Genomic DNA, 27202 nt, shown 5'->3' on the forward strand with positions numbered 1-27202 from the left:
GTCACGTCTTCAAATGTTTTATTGTCCGACCAATAATCCTAAATCCAGCTATTCAGTTAATATAGAAGACTATGGAAACCAGCATTTGAGAAGATCAAACAAGAAAGTTTTACACATTTATATTTGAAACAAATTTAAATGAAGTAAATCATTATTAAAATTTCTGCTGATTTTATTTCTGTTAATGGATTAATTAGTAAATCGATTAATAAACTTATCAGCACATCTTTGTTCTCTAGTTACAGCATCTCCACTGTGCTGCTTTTTTCTTAGATACATAACTGCAACTTAAATATCTTTGAATATTGAACTATTAGTCAGACAAAACAAGCAATCTGACGACTTCACCTAGGGCACTGACAAATTTGACAGACATTTTTCACTGTTTTCGGAAATTTTATTATTCATCAATTCATCAAGAAAATAATTATTAGCTTCATCAATTATGAAAATATTCATTGGATCCAGTGATTGTACCCGGAAATGATTTGAAAGGCCTCATTTATTTATCAGACATATTGATTAAATAACATCCTTTCTACTGTGGTTTTGAAACATCTCATTCCAACACAATGAATATTATTATGCAGCCATAACACTCTTATGTGAAGGCTTTCCACATGACTTTAGAGTCCATGGAGATTATCTGTGCACATAATACTTCTGAACAGCAGATGGCAGTGTCCCATTTCAAATCACACTCACGTAACCTCACACACTGGTGAGATAAACACTACGTCTTTTTTGAAATACTTGTCATTTTCATGTTTGCAAGTTCTGAATCTTTGCTTGATAAATGTCAATGAGTGCGTATGTGTGAGGATGTGATCTGACAGCCCATCTTCACTTACTCTATGATGCATTTCTTGGACTGCAGCATGAAATCGCAGTAGTCCATCCCCGTGTCGGTGAAGTCCACGTGGAGCGAGGTGAGTGTCTGGAAGGCCTCTGGGTCTTCTCTCTGCAGCTGCTCGGCCATGTGGAAGCCGTCCACCACCTCGCTCTCCCCTCCTTCCATGGCCTGGTTTATGCAGTGCAGAAACTGCACCTAAAACAGGCCCACATGTTATGATACTGTAATGATATTAGAGCCAACAGTCTAAACAAACTTTTACCAACAGCACAAACATTCATAAGTGAAAACCATATCTGTTTAGTGCAGTTTAACCCTCTAAATAGTCCACAGAAGTCAGATTTTACTCACTCCAGGTGCAAAGTGCAATGCAGGGTAGTCTGTATGGTGACTAAGCCTTCCTGACGTGTAGGCTACGTTGTTTGCCATGTGTTTGTCCTGGACCTGCCATGTGTGCCTGAGGACAAAGATAACATTCATTAATGAACCCCACGTTAATTATTTAACTTTGGCTTTAGAAGATCATCAGCAACTATTAGGCTGTGTGGAGAAAAGGATGAGATGAGATGAACTTTGCAGGGATCCCTGAGGGGAAACTGTGCAGCTTCACAGGAATGCTTAGGCTGTTGCCTCTGAAGTAGATACTTCATTGAGATGCAGCAGGAGTCAAGCACTAATGAGGTAAAGTTATCTTCCATGTTCTGTTTGCATGCCTCGTTTGGATGCCCGACTCGTAAAACAGTTGAATTTCTCTGATGGCAGGCCCTCGGTTTCAGTCGGCAGTCTCTTTACTTCCACAAGCATGAGCTCATCCCCTGGCAGTGGAAAAGCTTTACGCTCCAAACCTCTGTTCTGACTGAGTGCACCAGGTAATTCCTAGCTTAAAAAAGCTGGAATGCTTTTAGGTTGTTTTCATTCACTTGAGATTCCTCAAGTAATCAGCACTGCAATAAGTCAAAGGGATGAACTCTGGTGTGATGAAAGAGCCAGCAGACACTCTCCAAGCTTCTCCATGGAGCTAAATGAATCCAAGCTACAGATAATTGACTGGTGGGCACATTTTCCTAAACATTAATATGGTAAAGTGAGAATCTTCAAAAAATCTGGCTGCCCTGCTTCTCTGCCTGGAAAAGACATGTAAATAAAGATCTTTTGTGTCTAATTTTTACTAATAAAGCTCCCCAGGCTCTGCTCCAGCTAAAATATGATCAGTGGAAAATTCAACAGCTCAAGATTTAGTGGGGAGTCAGATTATTAAACAGTGGCCTGGCTGAGGATGACTGAAGAAAAATAGATGCACGTCATGCAGTCTTACCCATAAAATGTCAGCCTGAGATAACCAATCCTCTCTGCGAGTCTGGCCACTTGGCCTTGCTCTGCCGGAGCCCCCCTCAGGTAGACGATGCCAACACGACGCAGGGCCAACAGCCAGGCCAGTGCTGCCTTATCATCATGGAGGACTTCCTGGTAGTCAGCAGTGGGAATGCGCAGTTTGGAGTCCCAATAGTAACGCTCTGAAATCAGAAAGAGGACATGGAAGAAATGTCATTTTATTGTAGCTGAATTTTACAAACATACATGCAGTACGGTAGTTTATTTTTGTTTGTCTGGCGGGAAATAAGCTGTGTCTGCAATAGGCTAACATGAAGCTTTTTCACGACAGCGCATCTTCGTCCTGACATGTAGCTGCTCTGTTAAACAAACACCGGTGCAACACAAACAGAACCGGTCTGCAGCAAAGCAACTTTATCAGATGTCACATTTGTTTTTTCTTCACCTCATTATCTCTTATAAACCTGCCTGATCTTGTTGAGCGAGAACATGCGTGTTCCTTTTTTTTAATGCGCTCCATGCAACATAAATAAATCTCAAATGTTTTATTGAGGATGTTGGCAGGATCTTGTGCAAGCATAAATGACAGCCACAGATGGATACCATTGAGAATTATCCAACAAAGACACTAATGTTTGTGTCGACTTTATCCAGTTGTTTGGATCGACTGATAAAGATGGTGTCCAGGTGTGCAGCAGGGATGAGCTACAGAGCATGGCCATTCCCTACACATTGCTAACCTTTAGAACATTTCTTTTTCCCCTGAAGTGATGTGAAGAATGTCAAACAACGTGTGGAAAATGCTCTCTGATGTGCTAGAGGTAAAGGAAATTAAGTTAAGTGTGAACGCACACTTTTTATTAAATATGACACATTATCAGTGTGTAGCTGCAAGTTTCCAGACTTGTTTTGCTCCATAAAAGGAAACAATAAATTTACAAGTCTATTACTGGATGCCTGCTTTTTAAAGCCCACTTCATCTATAAACATTGCAGCTTGCCACTGCATGCGATGCTCTGCACACTTCAAGATGAATAGCTCACAGAGAAAAATCAGCACGTCTCCATCAGACAGACAGAAGTGGAAAAAATCCTCCCACTGCTCTCCACCCAGCTGGCTCGACTCCTTTTTCCATGGAGTCTCTCTCCAGTGACTTCTACAGAAACAGCTGCTAAGTACATTTGCAGGAAGGGGGAAGGTTTAACTGAGGAGAGTGTGTACCTGTCTGATGTTTTGTGGCTCCTCCTCATGTCTCTTTTCAGTACCTTCCAATTTCAAAAACAACTTTCCAAATGGCTGCATCACAAACAGATTACAAGGCTACAGCTCACAGGCGATGGACACACAAGGCGAGCTTGCTTAATATCATGCATAATTTATCATCATCTAAAGTGTCTGAAACTATAAAAGAAAATGCGACTGTTGACTCTGAAGGCCATAAAGATTTACAGATGCAACAAGCAGATTTTAACCGGTGATGTGGAGTTTCAGTGCATTTTATTTATTTTTTTAAATTATAAATTTTTTAAAGCGGGACGGCAGGGAGGCACAAAACACACCAGATGCAACATCAGTCAGAAACACAGTGATCATCGTGACTCACAGACCTCCCTCCAGGCTGTTGTCACAAATAATGAGTATCTGGCTGCACAGTTCAAAGGGTCAAGAACCCCCCGCTTGTTAAAACTTGTTAAGAGGATGGAGGGAAACAATGGCTGAGAATGAGAAACTGGGGCTAAGGTCAAACCTGAATGTTACAATTACTCTTGTGAAACCAGACCTGGATGTCTTGTACAGGCACAGTGGTGTTTCAGCTCCACGGTTTAGTATGTCACCCATGACAAAGAGGCTACGGCTTTGGTCACACTGTGCATATACATCAGCTGTGCAATCCTGGCTGCCGTTCAGCTTAGAGTTATTTAGAAAACTCATCACGTTCGCTGCTGTCAAGTGAGTTCACAGTTGGCGGCAGGGGTCGAACAAAAGATGAGAACTTTGCATGAATATCTGCCTTCTAATCATGTAATCATCTGCTCACATGTGCTTGTTTTTCACTGGGAAGACTGAACACAGATCTTCAATGAGAAAGAATAATGAGGAAGTTTTTTTTTTTGTCTCTCAGCTCACACTGGCTGCAGATTAGAGAACAAATAAGGGGCTAGTTATTGAACTGTTGCAGAAACAAATCTGATCAGATTTAGAACAGATAAAACATGGTGGAAAGTACATTTATTCAAGTGCTATGCTAAAGTTTTCAGTAATGTTCAGTACGTCTACTTTATTTCAGAGGGAAATATTGTGCTCGTTACTACACTGCCATTATGTCAGCTAAAATTATTTCACAGAATAAAATTTACATTTAAAACATATCTATATATGAAATCTAATCTATGGTTTTAGATTAAACTACCTGGACCATAAAATGCTGCTTAAATGTTACACATTAATAATCATCCTGTAATATAATATATATTAATATAAAGGGGTCATTTGGCTCAATCAATACTGTCACATTTGACGTGATAATACTGTTGTTCTATAGATTCATACTACTATAACTGATATCTTTACATTAACAATAGATCTAATGACTGTATAATGTGAAAAGGGCAGGCTTGTAGTGACGAACCCACAGCCCGCTCAGCTCTATGAAGTCTACTAGCATCTATTTTTTATTTTATTGTTTTAGTTTTACAGCTTTAAGGCGGATATGTCAGGAGTGGGTAGAGACCAAAATCAGAGCTAAAAGTAGACTGAATATTGGACTTAACACTCACCAGAATAAATGCTAATGTTGCTCCATATCACTCAGTGTGTAGATCATCAAATCAGCTTTTTAGGGTGATAATGTGCTAAATTTGCTAAACAAAAATTGTTATTGTGGGTTTGGAGTCATGTTTATGTTGACCTGGTAAATTTAAGTCCAGTATTCACTCTCCATTTAGCTCTGTTTTGCTCTCCATCAGCTGCTCAGAGAAATATTTTTTTTCTAGCTGCTAAATGCTCCACTATGTTCACCAGCTCAGTCAGTAACGTTGCCTGTCTGCTGTTTGATAGTGTACATGAAGTTTTCAGAACTTTTTCTGACAACTGACAAGAGACAGAGAGGAGAACGGTGAGTTCTGGGCTGGAAAAACAAAACACTGAACTAAAAGATGATAGAGATAAGAAGCTCTGAAGAACTGCAGAGTCAGGTGATAACTGTCTACAGCTTCATCACTACAACTTTCTGATACAAGGAGCTATTGATCCATTGTTAAAATAGAAATATTTTCATTCAAACTGCTTCAACTAAATGATCTGAATCCTTCTTCCATCACTGCAGAGTTTTGGGGGACTTTCTGAGGAGTAGACTATCTGTGACAGAAAAAACTGACTAATCGTGGGCAGGGTTTAATGCCTTAAGACTGTCTGTGCTTGTGTTAAGTCATTACAGATGTGCAAAGAAGGAAATGAGCTGGAAAACACAGTAGAAAATGACTGAAAGATGGAGAAAGTGAAAGTATAGAGAACTATAGTACTGAGGACTGACATGCTCTTATGTAGACTTCAGTGTCCTGCAGCAGTAAACCTGGGCTTGTGGGTCCAGATCAGGCTGAGCCCACAATGCTCTGGTTTTAAAGTTGTCCAACACGTAACACTCTAATTCACCAGAGGCAAATTCATCACTCCTTTTTTTCTTCTGGAAAGACATGTGCGTCTGCAGCACCACTGAGAAATCAATCACACTCTCTCTTGCATAGTTCCCAGCTGTGGTTAAGAGGGATACCATGTCAGAATTTGCATGTGTGTTCTTTTAAGTATTTGTGTCCAAGACAAAATAAAAAATAAAAAATAAAAAACACAGCAAGGGAGCATCAGACTGAGACAGCCTTGAGTTTCTGATGTGTGCTCATTTGTATAAAATCACTGTGGTTTTTACAGGAAGGACTGAGCTGGCATGTGCAAGAAGGGACACCTCTGACTGTCTGACAAGATAGTATATGTGCATAATCCCCTTCCCTGTTTCCCCACTCAGTTGTGGTCTCTTACAGTGGCTTTTCCAGATGAGGAAACCTGAAGCCATGGCTCCTGTGGCTGTCAGGCAGCTCATGGCAGTTTGGCTCTCCCCTCACTGTGCTCTGTTTAAGCTTGGAGGGCTGCGTCACTCTCCTCTGCAGCTGGGAGCGCCTTCAAAGCTCTGCTTCAATCACTGCAGTTACCCAGAGAGCTTTTGTTTTGACTTGGTGAAGTTTTATCACAGAGCTCGGATCAGCTCACTTCAACGGGCCGTCTATGGAATGCACAGGGGAGGGGCTCAGAGCCACATGGGCATAAAGCAACCTTTCTCAGAAAGAATATGCTTTATAAATTACATTAAAGCCGCTGTTTATACTAAGAGCACATTTTAGAGATTTTACTGAAATAAAACAGAGTAAGATTGCCCTAGTTAAGCAGCAATTTGGTCCCTAGATATCACATTCCTGGATACTGTGTTGATTTCTCAGGAACAATAAAACCAAATACATTAACTCAAGTAGCGTGCTTAATATCAGATCTGAGTGTTTCCTTTTCATGCTATTTAAGAGTTCTGCTGCACCACAGTTCAGAGTGAAATATTACAGTGTTTATTCCATTACATGTATTTCACAGCTGCAGTTACTAGTTGCACTGCAAATAAGATTTTACACACAAAACATATGATCTTCTAAAATATGATGCATTTTATTTTGCTTTTCTTTCCTAGTTTTTTTTTTGCGCTTCACTGTGTTTATTTTTCTATTAAAGATATTGAACCATTTTATCTATTTTGTCATTTGTTGTGTTTACTGTTCTATTATGGATATTGAGCTATATTTTATTCTGTTTTGTTATTCGATGTGTTATTTTTTTTATTTTCTACTCAGCTGCTGTAACACAAGACATTTTCAATTTAGGATTAATAAAGTCCATCCATCCAACTACCCAACAGTAGCTATCAGATTAAAATTTGTGTCAATTGTAACAGTAGAATGCTACTCACATATTAATGCATCAGTAATAATAATCCAGTAATCTACTACACAACAATACAACACTCACAAAGAGCTATTGTTGGGCATTATGAGTACTTTTACTTTTGATACTATAAAATACATTTTGCTAAGAATATTTAAAAACTTCTTACGTGACATTTTCAATTTTACTTGTAACCGTACCACAACTTTTACTGAAGTAAACAATCTGAATACTTCATACCTCCACCTCTAAATAAAGCATCCTTTGACTGACTTCCTCATTATTCACAGTAAGTAATAAATCATTCACGTCATTCTGTCTCTGTTAAATGAATGTCTAAGTGAATACAGACTACCAACTCTTGTTATCAACCCAGGTTTTTCACCCTCAACTCAGCTTGTAAACAGCTGCAAGTACAAAGTGACTAATGATTAGTGGTCTTGAGAAGACATAGCACCCATTACATTACCATACTGCCAACATGCTGTTCATTCATTAGTGATAATTTGTCACACAACTCACTGAGGTAAATTAGCCTGAGTAACCACATTCCCAGTTATTAAGAGGGAATGGCTGCATGTTTGGGAGCTCATTGTTATTCGTAACTATATTACCAAATGTAAAATTTCACTTATCAGCCAAATCCAGCGTTTGCCAAAGATATTTATCATGAGACTTTTTGTTTCATCTGGAGTCAACGCAGATCTTCATAAAGGTTTTAAATTATCAGAAGTTTAAATATATATTTATATTCTTAGAGAGCAATTAATCCAGATATTTGAAAAATCCCCTGTTACAGGTATCTTCCAGTCACCAATTAGCATGTATGTTTGTGTTTACACGATGTCCATAATGTGTGTTTGTCTATCAGTGGAGCTGCAAGAAACTCACTCAACCCTTATTAATTTGACAAACACGTCTTTATTTATGAAACAGACCTGGAAGACAGGGCAGCCAACCTCTGCATTCACAGTTTGGCGTAGACAGAGTCAGCAGTGTTTTCTCACCAGAGAGCTGCAGGCCCTCCACACACGAATCCAAACTCAACTCTTTTTCCATCAGCAAGTTCAGGTTCCCAAAGTTCTACTGAACCTTGTGGTAGTTTGACAAATTATGTTCTTTTTTGCCAACTTATACTAATGCTGCTTTCAGTATTATTTGAAGTGCCAAGCAGGTCTGGCTTACCCAAGAAGCCAATCATTATAATCACCAAGCTTTCCATTAAGTCTGATGTAAAGGTGCTGAAATTTCAACAGACATGACAAAGGAAAGTGACTGGACCCAAATACAGTTGATGTGAGGAAGAATTGCAAAAACACACAGTGAAATATAAACTGTGTGTGGATGAAAATAGTGAAATCTGTTGAGAATGGGACAATTTCTAGATTTGTGGAAAGAGAGGCCTGATGTGTGAAATGTTTGGCTGACCACTGTTATTTCTGACAAGTCTGAGTTGCTAGAGCCCTCAGCGGTCCATTATTGCACACTGCACAATGATGAAAGCTAATTTTTGACAACGAAAACACTGAAGTTGTAGTTGACAGTTTGGATTCCTGAAATTCCTTTCAGGTTGATAACACAGCGTGTACACGTGCAGAGGAGCACGTGTTTGGAAAGTCAGTTCTGCTGAAGCTGCACATGACGTTGAAAGTGACGGTCAGGTTTGGAAGAACATTCAAGTTTTTCCATTGATGGACCTCCGCAGCTATATTTCCAGGAGCATTCCTGTCAACTGACGAGTGATGACATAAAGTATAAATTCAGACCAGATGGCAAAGAGGAAACACCAGCCAGACAGGGAATTGACAAATCAGCTGCTACTTGGCATGGTTATAGAATCAGTCAGCAGACTTAATGGAGAAAACTCCAAACTCAAGTGAGACTGTTTAGGAGAGCCCCTAACTAATCTGTCACAAAGTTTACAATAACTGTCCCCATTCAAATGGAATCCTAATTTATGCATATACTGTAGGTATTCAAAACAGGAAACAAGCTCAATTAAAAACTAGCACAAACTACTGTCAAGAGAACCTCACAGAAAACCAGTCAAACTGATCACACTTTAATTTTTAGCACATATACTGTATGCAGATCAGCTTTTTGCAAATGAAATGTAGGCAGTAAAATGTTGTGAGACCACTTCAAAGTAAAATGCAGAAGTTAATATGTAAAAAAAGTAAAATTAAGGTGCTATGTATATATTTAAAGATACCGCCATTTTGCAAATGTGCAGATGGTTGTGTTGACATATTGGGTGTCTGCATAGGCAGATGTGCCAACAGCTCCTGGTCATTAATTTTCCACCCACAAAGAATTAAGCAAAGGCCCTCATGAACATGGGCAGAAATTATAATTTGATCTTAAAACTGCTGCAAAAAACAATTTCTTCCTGAACTCTAAAATAATAAAAAGCTTGTTCTAGAGACACAAACTTAAAATCTGTAAAACTCTGTAAAAAGTACTGGATCAACATTAACTGAGTTATGATGTTTTGGGTCAACAAGGCAGAAGTATTACACTTGTCAAGCCTGCTAGAGATAATCTGTCAATACTGGAAACAAAATGTATTACCAAATACCACAAACAGTGCCACAGTCTTCTATGAGTAGACATTGCTGGGGAATATTTTCCACCATGTATTTAGGGCATGTATGGTCTATGTCAGACTGCTGACAGCTTCACAGAGATCATCATACTGCAAAGATTGATTAAGACCAGATAGTTGAGGTAAAGACAAGGTGAAGTGCCAGGGGTTTTTTGACAATCTACAGTTGAAGATTAGTAATTTTTCACATTTTTGGCTGACTGGTGACGAGGGATCTTTTTGGTAGGACAGCTGTTACAGGGAGAGAAATCTCATTGCACCTCTAGCATCACAGTTTTCTGTCAATCACACTGTCTTGAAATTTTACAATAAATTCCACAAAATCTGTCTAGTATACTCCTTTTGATGTTTCCTAAGCTTTAAAATACTTTACTATTTGTAACTTTTTCTGTGTAGTTATTCATTGGATAGGCTTATTTTGTGGGCTACATCCTCATGAAAGACTGAAGGTGAGGCAAACCTGCACCTCTTTCCCAAAAGGGAGGATATTATCTGAAGATTGCACTCCATTTCCTTCTGGTTTAGAGTATGAGTTGCAATGCTTCACTTCAAATCACGATTGACAGCAGTAGATAATGGCATACCGTGTACTGCAAAGGATGCAACAATTGCACCTTACAAATCTGGGAACAAGAGGGCTTCATTTATTGGATGAGAACTTGAGATGTTACAGGCCTATTCTGACATATTCAGTCCACAAATAAAAGACTCAAGAGGATCCAGCTCCTGAATTGGGACAGAGCATATGTGTCTAGTCCTGACTGGATAATTGGATAAGAATCAGCCATTTTGTGGCGTGTATTTGGTATTACTCATTCTGTAAAAAACCCTGATGAAGGCCATGTGCTGAAAACAGTTGGCTGACTGCAGTGAACATTGTTCCAGTGAGTCAGTGAGTGTTACAGGGTAATCTTTGATATATTTTACATATATATTTTCACTTATTAAGAGCTCCGTGTATTAGACTCTCTCTCTGTTACATTTCTTATTCAGTTCATAGCAACATATATTTACATGTGACCTTAACTCAATCAGGTATTTAGATCTGGAGCAAAAACCTTCAGGTGTGGCCTTCAGAAACATGGCCTTGATGTAGACCAAACCACAAAGTATGCACCCACACAGTACCACAACTGATGACAACAGCTACATATCACACTGATGAGTTTAAAGTATGGTGACCTCAGGTACAAGAGATTTTACCACAACACACTATAAAATACAATTAACTTCGCTCACAAATAAAAACTCATACTTATTAAGGTGAACACTGATGTAATAGTGAATGTGTGTTCTTTGTACTAAAATAAACTGAGGTGTTTGTATTTTAGGGTGTGTGGTCCTACACTTTGTCATACTCTACATCTTTTTGTATGACCTGGAAACACAGGATGAAATTTTGTTCTGCTACTAAAATATAAAATTAGCCATCAAGTGAAAGAACAGCTGGAACAAAAACAATCTGCAAATTATTATAATAAACCGAAGCAAACATTTTTAAGCACTTTCATTTCTCAACTCCACATGAGAAATGAAACGTAAAAACCACATCAAACCTACACCTTCAGAGCAAAAAGGAATGAGAAACGAAGGCTGTCCAAAGACAGCCAAGCAGTGGCACTTAATTCTGTTAGTACAACTTCATGCAATAATTCTAAGTGAGCCAAGCAAATGACTCAACTTGTTATAAAAATGACATGTCATTATGCCTTGTCGAGGGTGAGCAATTCAAACAGTGTACTGATTTTGAGAATGGTTGCAAGGCATTTTGGAAACAGGACTGACAACATTTACAAAATACTAATGTGATGTGGTGGATACGTGTGAGGAAAAAGCTGTAATCCATGTGTCTGGGCATATTTTTACTTTTTTGAAAAATCCATTTAACCTGCTTCACATCTGTCTCTTAAATATCAGTGACATGAAATTAGTCATGATTCCCACCCCAACTAAATAAACATGACAAGCGCAAAATGGGAGGCCCGAGATGATGACATGCTTCAAATATTAAAAGCATCTGGCAGCCGTCTGAGTAAATCACTGACAGATTTATCGGTGAAAGGAAGAGTCATTGCAGATAAGGATGTGAGTGACATAGGCTTTTGCTGTTCCTAAGAGCAATTCAAAATCATCACTCATTCAACTTACGTGAAAGGTTCAAAGTGCACTTGCCAGCAAGAAAATGGCACGTGTGAATTCCAAAGGTCTGAAGACATCTACGAATGAGATATAAATACTTGTTTAAAAGCAGACAGCGAAGTAGGTGTTTGATAAAAACTGCTAGATGAATAATCTGGGGATCACCAATGTCAGATGGACATATTCTCTGGGGACCATGAATGTTCGTACAAAATTTCATGGCAGTCTATCCAATAGTTTTAGAGATATTTCAGTCTGGACCAAATTGGTGGACTGACTGACGAGTCAACAAACAGGCACTGCCGTCCTTGGGTCCACTTCACTACTCTGGCTAAAAAAAAAACAAATCTGAACTGGTGTGGCCTTTTGTAGTTTATGCCTTTTGAAAATAAATTTCAATTAAGATTCCACAACAAAGACAGGCCCAAAGATACGCCACAGTTTCCAACAATCTCCGTTCTTCTGCAAAAAACATGACAATTCTACCAGAAAAACTAAAGTAGTGTCCAAATGACAACTGTATGTTGGGATATTACAGATTTAGTAAGAAAATGTCTGTACAAACTCCTCAGTCTCGAACACCAAGTAGTTTGAGCTTAAATTCCTGGTTACATGTGCCTATGGGCTCAGGGATTTGTTCGCTCCCAAGGAAGGAAATACTGGTGAGCTTGTGTTAAGAACATGCAGAGATCTTTTCTTGACCCTCACTTTAAGTAAGTTTTCCATATGGCAGAGGCAGAAGGGGGTCTGAATGAGACTCTCACATTAAAACAGCTGTCAGCCTTCCAGAAGCTCCACTGCCTTGCACTGTTTCACGTGCAGACATACTGTTCCTCGGCTCAGTTTTGTCTGGAGTAGATGTGCAAAGACAGTAAACTGAAGATGCTGTCAAATCCCTTCTTTTTTTTTTTTTTTAACAAATTAAATACCCTGCAGTAGACATGAAAATAAAGACCTACCTAAAAAACGACATGTAAATCAAATTAAAACTAAAATTTACATCAGAAAATGATGGAAAGTAATAAACTTGATCCTAAAGCTGACTTAAATATGTGCCTGCTCCATCAGAAACTATTCTAAAATGTGTGAGAAGCATAAATTCAATGTGTCCTTGTTGATTCCTATATTTGAGACTGTATTAACCGTGGATTAAAAACTGTTATTCATAACATAAGTGCCCTTGAGAACTAGTTCCATGTCTTGCTCCAATAATAACTACAGCTGAAATACATATTGCGGTTTGAGTTGCACAACTCCATAGAAACGGTAAAAGCAGACAAAAAAACATTACTTCAAACATAAAAACAGGAGGTATCATACAGGCTGAATAATATCCCCAAAGCTCCAATTATCATATTGACCTCATGGTGTCCTGTGTGCATTATACTTTCACTGCTGAGAACACTTTTACTGGCAGACTTGGGCCTATAAAGTCTAGGTGCCCTGCATAAAAAAGGAAACAGAAATTCAAACTGTGGACTATGCCTCAGTGAGTTAACGTCATGGAGAAGAGAGGAGTGAGAATGTGAGCAAAATCCTCAGAGGTGAAAGCTGTTCATCATCCATCTTTTGAGCGTCCAGACTTCTCCTGTATTTTTCTGTGCAAAGAATTTCAGACTGGCGCTCAGGAGAAAATAATTAAACCCAGAGTGTGTGTGTGTGCGCACACGTCATCTTGTATTGCGTTTTGGTGCATGAGCTTAGCAGTGTCTTCCAGGACCGCTCCTGGCTCTGTGCTGAGAGTGGCTGAACAAATCTACACTACAAAATGACTGTCTGTAAATTGCTATGAGGGGGATCTGTTTATTCTTCAGCATGAATGGAGGAATTCTGAAACACACACACAGACTAACGTCCACACATAAACTTAATCAGTCTGGAACAGAGCAGGAGCCGCTCAGCCCTGTGGGTCCTTCAGGACCACGTGTGTGTACACAATCCGACTACAGTCCATCCCCCGCTCCACTGAAGTACCACTACCTTGTTCCACATTTGAACTTACTCCTCTGCCGTCTGGCAGACTGTAAACTGACTTGGGCCATTGTAAATGTACTGTAAAATGAGTTCCTTAACAACCTCATTATGTTAGAGAGAAAAAATGTGTCGAAAGAAATGTTTAAATCTTTTTCCAAAGAAAAGGTTAGAAGAGAAGAGATGTTAATGGATGTGAGCAAGCATTTTGTTTACAGCCGCTCAATTCCTGCTGTTGGCATTTGGCAAAATATATATTCTTTTTTAAGTTGCCTCTTTCTGAGAATGGCAAACAATCCTGATTTAGACTTTTTTGATGTTGTGCATTACAGGTAAGGCTTTCTGTTGTCAGCAGAACCAATTTGAATATGTATGTGTTAGAACACATACATATGTGAATGTTAAAAATGTCTTGATAAAAGAAACACACTGCACAATTGTCATTTCTGCATTTTGTCATTAACCAACAAAGGAGTTTAAACAGCAAAGGATTAGACTTCAAAATATTAAAGTGATATAATGAAATCCTGAAATTACTGTTAATCTGTAACAGTCTTGAAGTTATACTGACTTAAAAACAGACATTAGATGTCATGTAGGAAAGTACACAAAAAATTTCCAATGCAGTTTCAGTAGAAGGAAAATATGAAACTTAGGTCATCTTGTATTTTGCAATGAATAACAGTGAATGGGTTACCATATGGATGTTTTTGATAAAAAAGTCAAAATGACATTGACAGAAGTGAACATGTTAATATTATGGATGTGAAAAATAAACTGTGAAATCTGTCAAGTCACTGAGAATCTGAATGAGCTGCTCAAATTTGACACAGATTTTTTGGGAACTGGACTGAGATATGGAGATAGACTTATACTTAATATATTTTGGGATTTTGTTGTTAATGACAAAAATGTGTATGCAATGTGAAATATGACATTCCTAATGGTATGTGGTCACAGAATGGAAAGTCTCCATGACAAGCTTCAGCAGGCCAGCTAGTTTGCTGGCCTGCTGAAGGTAAAGCCTGCTGTTAAATATCGCCTCCCTGACTATGACATCAACTACTGAGTAATCAATTACAAATGAATCATTAGTTTCAGATCAGTGCAGTCCAATCACTACCAGCCTTGTTTGTATTATGTGTGTATTTTCAAATTTTATCAGTACAACGTCATATCTCACAACACCACTTTGGATAAAAGTGTCTGCCAAATGAGTAAATGCAAATGTAACACCACTGACCTCATGTGTGTAAACATATGGTAAATATATTTGAGAGGAGTTGAGCAGATTCTAATTTTCAAGCACATCATAAATTGAACTTAATGTTCTGCATAAAAATCCCCTATTACATATGAAACATACACTCAGTGGCCACTTTCTTAGATACACCTAACTATTAAGGCTACCTCATTCATAACGTGGACAAAATAATACAAACACTTGTCTGTATGATGCAATACAGTACAACAGTACCACTAACTAAAGCCTCCAAAATTATTATAAAGTTGAATCAACACCTCCCTAGAACAATTTAAAAATAAGCCACACATTATAACCTTCATGAAGGTAGGATTTACTGCAGAGCTGAGTTCCTAATAAACTGTGAACTGAGTGTATTTTTGTTGAACAAATTCCTGAAGAGCACGTACAGAAGCTGTACCTCCACACAGTACAGGGGATTTCCACAGTAGGGGATGTAGTTATGCCGAGCCATGCTGCGGACAGCCATGAGCAGTCTAGTCGCACTAGCATAGTGAGTGTTTTTCCACTGCAAGGTAAAGTTGTTTACCTTGATGATGCGTTGGAGGTGTGCTAGTCACAAACCACACTAAGACCCTGTCGCGCCTGCAGCTCTTTTCAGCTCTCTGTGACTGCCTCTGTTTGTACTACTCCTCCCTGCAATATTTAAACTGATCCACTGACTAAACAGTACCAAATACATTCATAACTGGTTTTTATTTGAAAAATAATATCACTAATGAACCTCTACTAAACTAATGATAAACATATTTCATTCCCTATAACTTTGTCACAATAATGGAATCCCATTTGTTTGCCAGTGGAAAGCTTTTCATCTGAAGCTGCAACAGCAAGACAGGTATGGTTTGCTTCAGCAGTAATTTAACACAGCTGCAATACAGCTGAAAGTGATCAATTAACAGTAAAATAAGGCTGACATCTTAAAGTACAAACACGAACACAGGACTGAAATTAATCTCCCAAACACAGACATTCAGGCAGAAGCTACAAAAGCTGAACAGAACAGAGCTTGACAAGGAAAGACTTAAAAAAGAAATAACTGAAGACACATCTGAGAGACTGTCACAGGCTGCGGCTGACCCTGCTACCAAGCAGGACCACAGCAGTGTGGCTCAGTGCAGCTATCCCTTGCTGCAGGAGTGCAGTGGAAGCTCATGTCATCACAGTTTGGTTTGAAGCAACATTGCTAAAGCTAACCTAACCTGAAAAAACCCCATTAGAGGTGGTGGTGTCTCCTATACCAATTTATAACATGAAATTTTAAAATACCGTCTTATACATCAAAGTTGCAGTGAAAATATAAAAGTGAAACTCACTGTTGAGAAAAAGCTCTTCTTGCATCGCTTGCCTGGCAGCAGGGGAGAAACAGCGTTTCTTCAGCCACTCTGCGTCAAACACACTGGTGTGCTGGTCGGGCCACACGATGGACACCTGAGAGACAAAAAGCATTTTGATCCCAAATAGCCAAAATGTTTTAGATCTTTTTCCATGTTTCCACCTCTTAACATGTTGATATAAGCCATTAACTCAAAGTGCACTGTCTCTCTTTCAAGTAAACTGAGTCAAAATATTTACTGGTGATTCTGTTTTTTAGCTTATATATTATTTAGATTTTCAGAATATTTTACTTGTTTCCAGACAGAAGATTGGTCTGCCTCTTGAAGGTTAAGCTTTTGGTTCATAAACCTGAGAGAGAAGTGGCAAGCACACAGTCGCTTGGCAGCACTGTCATGTCAAAGCTGTTTTTATCTGCGTCCCACTTCAGGGCCTGAATCCTCTGAAGGACACAGCTCATAAAGGTGATTTCCTCTGGAGAACTTAAAGGTCAGGCTGAACATGTGCTTCTGCCAAAATTAGATCATCTAACCTCACAGAACCTCACAGTTTATCACCAGGCATTTGTACTCAAGTAATGATATATAACTACAGTACAAGTTATGTTGACTTTAGTACACAATAATTAACAAAAACTGCCCAATAAAGTCAAAAATTGTAGGGGAGACATAACATCAATAATAATCAAACAATAACAATAAAAGTATCATATCATATTAGTCTTATAACAGTGATGAGTTGTTTTCTTGTTGATTGATTAATTGTTTGGTTTTTAAAACATCAGAAAACAGTGAAAAATGCCTGTGAAAACATTTTCTAGAGTGCAGGCAATGTCAACATGTCTTGTTTTGTCAGGGTAAAAGTAAAAACCCAAAGAAAGCAGTCAACTGTTCCATTTGCAAAGCTGGAACTGTCACATTTTGAGCATTTTTTCTTGAAAAAATGACTTAAAGACTAATTATCTGGTAATCAAAATATACTGGCAAGAACAAGTATGTGAACTATTTGGAATGACCTGGTTTTCTGCATTGACTATAAAATCTGATAAAATCTATAAAATCTCAGGATGTCTGGTGTGAGCAGCTCTCTTAGCTCATTCCACAGCATCTCTACTGGATTTAAGTCTGAGCTCTGACTCCAAAAGGTGGATTTTCTTTGTTTGAAGTCATTCTGTAGTAGATTTACTTTGGTGTTCAGGGTCATTGTCCTGCAGCATCACCCAGCTTCTGCTGAGCTTCAGCAGGTGGACAGCGACCCTGACACTATCCTGTCAGAGACCTTGATAAGCCTGGGAATTCATCTTCTCCTCAATGATGGTGAGGTGTCCAGGCCGAGAGGCAGCAAAGCCCCAAACCATGATCTTCCCTCCACTCTAATGATGGGATGATGTTTTCACATTGTCATGCAGTGCCCGTTTTACACTATATGTAGTGCTACATGTTCTTCCCAGATAATTCAACCTAAGTTTAATCAGTTCACAAAATATTTTTCCATAGTGTTGGGGAGTGTCAAGATGCTCTTTGGCAAACTTCAGAGCAGCAGCTTCCGCTTTGATGTTCATGGCAGGACAACAAGTCAAATGCAACCATGCGCTATGATTTGTGTCTGGTAGAACAGAGATGTTACCCAGCTCCAATGTTTCCTTTAAGCCTTTAGCTGTTACTCTGGGCTTCTTTGCTGCATTACTGAACATTCATTGGCCTTTTGGAGCCATCAGAGCTTGAGGTTAACTCCCAAGACTTCACTTGCTTTTTCTTGCCAATGTAGCTGCAGATTAATTTGCTGTTGACTGACTAGTCAGGCAACTAACATTGCAACTGTAAATGTAATATATTTAAATCTGACAGTGGTGAGTCATACCTTATCTCAGTTACTTAAACTTGTTTGGGCAGCTTCCAAGAATTTCACTCGTTAATTCAGATTTTTCTCTTGCTGTGGGTGGACAAGTTTGTAAATACTAGAACTTTCAAATCAGACAAATGTATCGGGTCCCAGTGAGAGGGGACAGGATGTCAAACTCCTAAGTCTGATAAAGTTACTGTGAAATCATACCTAGGGCCTCATTTATCAACCCAGCATATACACAGTTTTGTGCTTAAACCACATGCACGCTAAATTACATCAACACAAACCCCAACTCTGCCGTCAAGCAGACAATAATGGATATATTGTAAACTGTCACTCTACATTTCCTTTTATAATTGGAAAACAAAATCATTGTGCACCAGGGAGCTGATGTGGGAGGATTTATGACTAACATTCAGTTGTAATCTGTCTGCATTAACAATGAACTGTTACATTTTGGTATCAATGCTTTTAATAGACTTAGAAGTATTTAATGTATGTGTTAGCTAGCATTGCCGTGATATGCTCTACAGCAATGCTGACAGTTCGCCACCTAGCGATAGCAACATTTGCCGAACACATTTACAATATGGGTAGCAGCAATTTAGCTGATGTTATCACGTCTAGTGTAGTTGGTCATTGGTGAAAACAGACATGTAACATTATGTAGCCATCAAGTTACTTACACATGGAGGAGAAGAAAAGACAGTTCTGAGTCAAGCTGGAGTTCTTTAGCAGCTTGAAGGGTTCCCCACCTCGGTAAAGCCAGACCAGTTTCACCACCCAGAGAGTACCACAGTCGCACAAATGACACTGACAGAGCCGGCAAAAACTTTACTTTAAAAACTTTATAGATGTTTTGGCGGAGGCCTTTTTAGACAAAAAAGTGAAGGAAATTCTGGAAAGTCACTTTCACCAGAACGCCGCGAACTGCACTGTGACATTTCGCGTGTGGGCGGTTCCCGTGTGTTTATAAATGGGGGAGGATCAACAGTTACACAGGAGGGACTCACATGCACTAACACGCACACGTACGTCCACTAACATGCACGCCCAGACCAGCTACCAAAACAAAGGACAGAGAAACTCAGACTACAACAAACATACATGGGGTGTAAGTTTGTTCTCTTCTCAGGACACCATGATGGCACTTTATCTTTACATGGAAAGTAATTGTTTGCTGTTATACTATTGTTTAAAAATCTTGCTTACAGAGCCTTTGAACAGTTAGAGGGCGAAAAAAAAGTGAATCATCTGTCAATCATGACTCATACTGTATCTTTATTTATCTTATCAAAACACTGTGGAAGTGTCTAACAAGGACCAAATTGGCTGAACAGATTTTTGTTTATGTGGTGATCTTGGGTTCTTGGCCACTGCACAAGATGTTATTAGAGCACAGTTTGACATTACTCTGTACTTTAGCGTGGTGACAATGTAAATACATGGAGGTACAAAAGGTAAGATTTATCAATGTTCACTGCATTAAGTTGTGTGTGCACACAGTTTCTATGCAGAAGTTTTTCGACACATTTGTTCTACATATGCTTTGATAGATGAGACCCCTTGTGCGGCTACAGCTTTTTTTTTTTCTTTCAATGAAACCTTATGTACAGAGCTTGGAGTATTTGTTATAACACAATGTTAATCACCAATTTCACTGCTTAGATGTCAGTATGCAACACCTTTGCTTTACATATTTTTACAACAGAGTCACACAGAGCAAGCAGCAGAAGCAGTCAGATGACATAACAGGTTTTAGTTTTTAAATAAATCCCAATTTTCTAACTCCCATTTATTGAAAAGTAAAGTGAAAGTTAATGCACCCATTATTACCATACAATGGAATTGTAAAACTTCAGAACTACAGTAGGAAGTTAATATTGAACCAGGGTGAAAGCTCTTTAAAATTTATGGGACATTTACACAGCCGGTTTGGGTAATATTTTAAACAGTCATCTTTTTCTCTTAGTATAGAACATCCCTTCTGTGTTTATGAACCCAAAGAACTCATAATGGCAGCAGCCTACCTTGTTGTCATTGGTGACCTCCACAACGTCGACTCCTGTGTGGATATCAAGATCAGACATCAACAGTTTCCTGGCCTGAGCTGACTGCAGGGTACACAGCGGACACTGGCAGTTGTCTCTCAGCCAGATGAATGGATACAGACTGTGGCCTCCATCCTCCCACTCCACCTCCATCAGCCTCTCCTCATCCAGAGCCCGGACGTGCCTCACTGACTGACGAGCCACAGGGAGGGTAGCTGACCCCAGTGTCTGCTGCCCACGAAGCTGCACTGAAGTCAGACAAGGCGGTACTGGACCTGCAACCTGCGCAGGTTTAGGACAAGCCCTCAGGGCCTGGCAGGCCACGGCAGAAGTCCTCCTCTGCAGGGCAGGCAGGGTGAAACGTGCAAATGTACTCCACATTTCTGAATGGTTACCTCCAGATCTATGTCTGTGTCTCCAGATCAGAAAAGACCCCCAACTAGAAAGAGAAGGAATGAAATGAAAATAATGGGTAGATAGAGAATCATGAACTTCTGCCTTCCAGTTGATGTGTTTACAAAGCACAGACGGATAATAAAGTTACCAACATTAGGAGTCTACTTCCAAGTTAAACATATTTATGTCACAATTGTTAACATATACATTGTCTCCTGTAATTAAACTGAGTATATAATGAATCAATGTGAGGATGGTTAAATAATGCACTCATACATTAAAAAGCATAAAGGTCTTTCTTCCTGACTTCAATTTTAAGTTACATCTGTTAAAAACCCTGTTTAAGAAGCAAAACTCCAAGTGCTACACTTGTTTTTGAACAATGCCAAACTCATTGGATACAGTTCAAAATGTGAGATTTTTCAAAGGGCTTTGGGAATTGCCAGTCATTGGGAAGGATCGGTAACTGTGCCAACCAGAGGTATTTTCTAAGCTTGATCAGCTGACTGTGTGTTGGTAAGGTCTGGGCAAAGCTGAAGTGAAAAACAGCAGTGTTCTGTGGTCCAGACACACCAGACACATCAGTAACCACAAAATATGTCAACAAAAGCTGCAACTGATGATTATTTTCTAAGTTATTAATCAACTGAAAATTCCCATCATATTTTCCTAGAGCCCGAAGTGATCTTGCCAAATGTCTTGTTTTGTCCAACCAACAGTCCAAAACCCAAGGATATTTAATCTGATATGATGTTACAACAAGGGAAAGCAGGAAATTGAATCATTTGAGATCCTGAACTGTCAAATGTTTAGCAAGAGATTGATCAATTAACAGTTGCCAGTCAGTACTGTAGCTCTGGTGAAATCCAACTATAACTGTAACATCAGAACAAGAGTTGTCAGTGTGACCATCTGTTTGTGTTCATCTAAGGGCAAGGCTTTTATGTTTTTTAAAATCCATCATATAGTATATTTAACTCCTCATTACCAGGGTTTCTGCAGGGGTCAATAAGTTCAGCAAACATACCAGCCAAAGCATCGCAGATTTTTTCAGTATTTCCCAGCAACCAAAAAACAATAATTTCTACACATCTAGCATGTACAAAACCTAATATTTTATTTTAGACGCCTGGCAAGAGACAACTCTTAAGACTGTTATAAGTCAAATTTAGAGGATGGGTTCACAATTTCTAAAATAATAGTCAGGTGTTCATATGAACATTGCGATGGGCTTTGCTTGTTGTAATCATTCCATACTGACTATTAAGAGATTCCTTCCTAATGCAATTCCAGTGTAAATGTATAGGTAGACTAAATCTTCAGTCATCCCTCCATGCAAAAAATGTACTCATAATGTTATCTGAAGTTAACATGAGGCTGCAGATATCCATGTTAGATAAATCAAGTGGATATCTTCCAAAGTCAAGGTCTTTTTAGTACACTCAAGACTGTAACTTAGACATCACTACAGTCCACATGTTTGGAAGAGAGCCGCTTGATTTGAGTAACTCAGCATGCTGAAGCCTCACATTAGCTGCTGATAAACTGTTGAATAAATATTTGCATGAAAGGATGACTGTGGATTTTGGCCCCCATTAGTGCATTACATAGGGATCTTTTAATGGCCAGTGTGAACAGAAGGAGCACAATCTGGCATCTTTTTAAAAAGAAAAAAAGGCAAACTATTCCCAGAGGACACTATACAAGAAGTGATACAACACCACGGTGAGATAAATGACTCCACCACACTCCTGCACAAATAAGTCAGGGCAGCACTCCAGAACTATTATGTTAATTTAAAGGAATCAGCTTGTGCAGTTTCAGAAAGTAATGCGATAAACATTACTTTGTGACACATGTGGATGTTCAGGAACTGCTAAAAGGAAAACAGTCTATGTGCAGAAATAGTTTACTTTGCTAATGCCCATAGACTGTGTTAATGAAAAATGCAAGAATCCAGTATTATCTTCCTATGCAGCCCAATGATAAACAAAACTGACATTTTAGATAAAGCTGCATCACTAAAAGTGCATGTTGTGCTCATGTACGTTTGTACTTTATACCTGCAAGAAATATGTCAACACCTTACTCTGCACAGTCAACTCATGAAGCAGAAACTAACAGCGGGTGGATTTGAGTTTGATTAGCACACAACATGACTCCATTGAATCCAACCTGCTGTTTGAACAAAAAAAAAAAAAAACTAGACAAAAAAAAGTGTGTGAACCCGAATCCTCCCGTCCCGTTTCTTCGTTTGGTTCACTCACGTTGAAAACAGCTGCTAAATACAACATTTAGCTATTAGCTTGTAGCTTTGAAGAAGCAGCTAACCCGGTTGTTAGCCAACTAGCTTAATTACAAAAACACACCCCCTCCCTCCCTCCCTCCCTCCCTCCCCCGACCCCGGCTTTTCCACAATACATCCTAGTTTCAGTTTCTGAGCTAACACAGAGGCTAACAAGTCGGCTTTATTTAAAGTTTATGTATTAAAGTGCCCTCAAAAAAGAGTCAAGTGTCCGCCAGTAACAGGCGTTACCTGCAGCAGCGTGACGGCGGTTCCTCCTCTCAACGAGCGGCTCGTCGGTGGAGCCAGACGCCGGCTGTCAGTGTGAGGGAGAGAGGAAGTAGGTGAAAGGTCGACTGGGAGGCTGAGCCGCATGACATAACCACTGCGAGTGTATGAACGCTGCCCTACTTTTCAGTCCCCGGTGACAATCTGAGCCAGCGTGGCTGTGTTTTCGTAAACAATAGTGATCAAAGTACAGTAGCCCCACCCTCCTGACTGGCAAACCCAGGAGGCTTGGAGCAGCTGATCTTTGTTAGTCGCTGTGTTGAGGCGTGTCAGGGGTCAGTGGCAGCTTCTGAGTCCCAGTCTCATCCACCAAGTGTGTCCGGGAGCAAGTTTATGGTTTTTGGAGTCTACAGCCATGCTAAATTCCTGCAAGACTTTTGGCACTGTGGAGATTTTAGCTAAGCTGATGTTTGCCAGCACTGACAATACTAACATGCAGATGTTCAGTAGATATAATGTTTATTGTGTTCACCATTTGATTTTATTTATTGTTTCAGTATGCTAATTAACACTGGACACAAAGTACAGCTGAAGCTGATGGATGTGTCATTAGCTCTGCAGGTATTTGGACATGAATGTCAACCTCATTGCTGTAGAAAAAGTCATCGATCATCATGAGGAGACATTGTTTAAGAACCATGGACATTGGTACAAACATTTCCTAGCTACTTCTACTGTTTAAGATGTACTTGTTTTGATTTGTTAATTGCTTGAGATGTTCATCACCCGTGGGTGAGTTAGATGGTTAACCAAACCTGTCATTATGAGCCTGTCAGCCTGTGGTATTTTCTTTTTCAGGCAGATTTTCTAAGCAGATCCAACTGGGACAGAAACATTGTCTGTTTGAATAACTTTTGTGGCTTGGAGTCAGCGCACAAGCATAATTCTTTTCATTGATACAAAAGTTGAGATACTTCACCACACAAGCCATATTTTGACTTCTGTTGGTGCAAGAGGAAAAATCAGGGGATCGCCAAAGCGAGATATTCTGGAGCCCACACAAATGCCTGTACAAAAGTAATGGTAATTCAACTACATTAAGAGTCCACACCCATGCTCACAGGAGGAGTCACGTTAGCTTTAGATAAACTGTTGAGTAAATATTTGTATAAAAGGATGACTGTGGATTTTGGCCCTCATTAGTGCATTATGAAGAGACCTTTTAATGGTGTGGTATGAACAGAAGGAGCACAATCTGACATATTTTTAAAAAGAAAAAAACTGCTCCCAGAGAATACCATACAAGAAGTGATACAACACTACTGTCAGATATATGACTCCACCACCATTCCTGCATAAATAAGTCAGGGCAGCAATACACAAATATTATTTTAATGGTGACGCTATGGGAAAAGTCAGGGGACCCCCACAGTCAGAGGGATTCATCATCTGGAGATAATGAATGTCAGTACAACATTTCATGTCAATCTGTCCAATAGTTGTTGACATGTTTCAGTCTGGAGAAAAGTGGTGGACCCACTGATTGACGTTACCATTCCCAGAGCCAGGCTGCTAGTGTGGCTAAAAATGTGAAATAGCTATTATATCCATTCTACACTAATTAATTCTCGAATGCCCTTGAGTTCTGTGGAGTCTTGTCCACAGCTAAGTGCACATATAGACAGATACAATACAACTGCACATGAGCTGAAACAATTAGTAAATGAATCAATTAGTTGAACAACAGAAAATAATTTTACCATTTTGATGATTAATTCATTGTTTTTGTTATTTATCTGGTAAAGATCCCAAACATTCACTGTTACAGCCTAAACCTGATGGTTTGCTGCTTTTCTTAGGCAGTAAATTGAATATCTTTGGGTTTTGGATTGATGGTTGGATAAGACAAGGAATTTAAGGCCACAACCTTGGGCTCTGGGAAATTCTATTTGTAATTTTTCATTATCTCCTGACATTTTATAGACCGATTGATTATCAAGAAATTAATCAATACAATCAATAATGAAAGTAATGTACTATTAAAGTTTCTGTGTTAAGTCATACCTCTTTCAGTTTAATGCTTGCTACGTCCTTTGCAGGTTCAGTGTGCAGCACAGTCTTCAGTCCAAGTGACACCTACCAACAACGGAGTTTGAATTTTAAAAGCTTCATTTTGCAATTATTAACCAGAATCACACAAGGTCACCCAATTTATAACATAACAGACCTGAGTCTCAAAGGGTAAGTGAAGATTACAACTCAGTCACCTTTGCAACTGACATCAGTGCACACGTGTCAGCTAACAACAACAACAGTAAGACTGATACTGTAGTTGTATTGTGTAATGGACTTTGTGGCATTGGTTCAAACATAGTCGACTTACATGACATCCACTGATACACACTATAACTGCATTGAGCATAAAAAAAATGTAATGATGAATGGATTCTAACCGTGTACAACTGAAAATACAATATGTGCATGTACTTGTATGTATATATACATACAGAGAGATGACAAATTAAAGGAAACACCAACAGAGGGTGTCTTAGTACAGTGCTGGGCCACCATTAGCCACCAGAACAGCTTTGATGTGCCTACAAGTCTCTGAATTCTGGACAGATGGATCCCATAGGTTTTCAATTAGGTTGACATCTGGTGACTGCGAAGGTCAAAGCATATATGATTCACATAATTTTCACCCATCAAACCATTCAGTGACTACTCATGTCCTATGAGTGGAGGCATTGTCATCCTGGAAGAGACCACTTCCATCAGGATAGAAATGTTTCATCATAGGATAAAGATAATCACTTAGAACAACTTTGTATTGATTTGCAGTGACCTTCCTCTCTAAAGGGTCAAGTGGACTCGAGCCATGCCAGCAAAATGCCCCCCCCCCCCCCCCCCGGCAGCATAACTGAGCGACTGGATCCCAGTAGGGGTCAAGCATTCAGGCTTGTACCATTCTCTTGGTGTATGACACACATGCACTCGCCCACTTGTGGAAAATAAAGTGAAGGATGACTTATCTGACTATATCACTGTCCCCCCCACATCTGTATAGACCAGTGCCTCTCAAATGTGAATTCCTCTTTGTAATGAGGGGTTTATGCACTGCAACACTACTACAGTATCTCTTCTCTATGCAATTGTTAACTGACTGTTGCTGCCAGTCTGATCAAATCCTGCACTGATATTCTCAGTCATCTGTGAAGAGCTGCTCTTCTTTTTTTCCTGACATATCACACTAATGCATGAGCATCACGGTCATTAAATGTGTTAAATGTGCTTATAAGAGAGAGGCAGAGAAAGAGAGAGAGAGAGAGAGAGAGAGAGACAATACTGTGTTTAACACAATCAGTGCTGATACTTAAACTTGCGTCATAAATTCAATGAAATGATTTATCTAAATATACCAAAGGTCAACCTCAGTTGCAGGGAGTTGACATTATGCAACACTTTAAGTGATATCAAAAAGTAAAATGCAATATAAAATACGATGTAGAAAAAAGTGTTTCCTCTAAGGACAATCATTTAAGCAGAACTCTTATGATAGCTGTCCTCATGTATGTTACAGTTATAGTTTTTCCTCTACATATGGCCAATAAACTGTTTGAGTAAATGAGAAAACCAGGGGCTTTCTCTCTCATGGAAACATTGTAGGGTAAAGGTTCTGCGGCTGTATGTATGTTGCCTTATCATGAGTGTTATCTGTGGGCTCAAAGTATGTACAGACTGTGTGTAATCACAAGTGAAACTGTGCTACTGTACTTTATAATGTTACATAATTGACATCAGTTGGTACTTTTCAGCACAGAATGGAGTTGCGGACACTCAAGTCCTTTTAATTCCTTTTTGCTCCAATCCGCAAACTGTTTACTTAACCTTCTTCCTGACCATAAAAGGTTGAAGTTTTGTA

The 27202-nt window shown here is 39.2% G+C and overlaps 1 protein-coding gene across 3 annotated transcripts in view; it reads right to left on the reverse strand.

Moving 5' to 3' along the window:
• The window catches only part of bbox1 (butyrobetaine (gamma), 2-oxoglutarate dioxygenase (gamma-butyrobetaine hydroxylase) 1), a 29170-nt gene extending 3761 nt beyond the window's left edge, over positions 1 to 25409 (reverse strand). Inside the window, exons 1-7 of one of the 3 annotated variants that reach the window (XM_071489296.1) lie at positions 25345 to 25409; positions 23305 to 23368; positions 20352 to 20811; positions 16458 to 16572; positions 2169 to 2367; positions 1205 to 1310; positions 852 to 1048 (exon numbers count right to left, since the gene is read on the reverse strand). In XM_071489296.1, the coding sequence (XP_071345397.1) occupies positions 852 to 1048; positions 1205 to 1310; positions 2169 to 2367; positions 16458 to 16572; positions 20352 to 20753 (1019 nt within the window). In that variant the 5' untranslated portion in view covers positions 20754 to 20811; positions 23305 to 23368; positions 25345 to 25409. Of the gene's footprint in view, positions 1 to 851; positions 1049 to 1204; positions 1311 to 2168; positions 2368 to 16457; positions 16573 to 20351; positions 20812 to 22831; positions 23001 to 23304; positions 23572 to 25344 lie in introns of those variants that run through there. The other 2 variants (XM_071489295.1, XM_071489297.1) reach the window with 2 other exon arrangements.
• Positions 25410 to 27202: the final 1793 nt, after the last annotated feature.

Source organism: Trachinotus anak, unplaced genomic scaffold (assembly GCF_046630095.1).
Source record: "Trachinotus anak isolate AG129_WGS33_773 ecotype Australia unplaced genomic scaffold, CSIRO_AGI_Tana_v1 ptg000011l, whole genome shotgun sequence".
NCBI classification, from domain to species: Eukaryota; Metazoa; Chordata; class Actinopteri; order Carangiformes; family Carangidae; genus Trachinotus; species Trachinotus anak.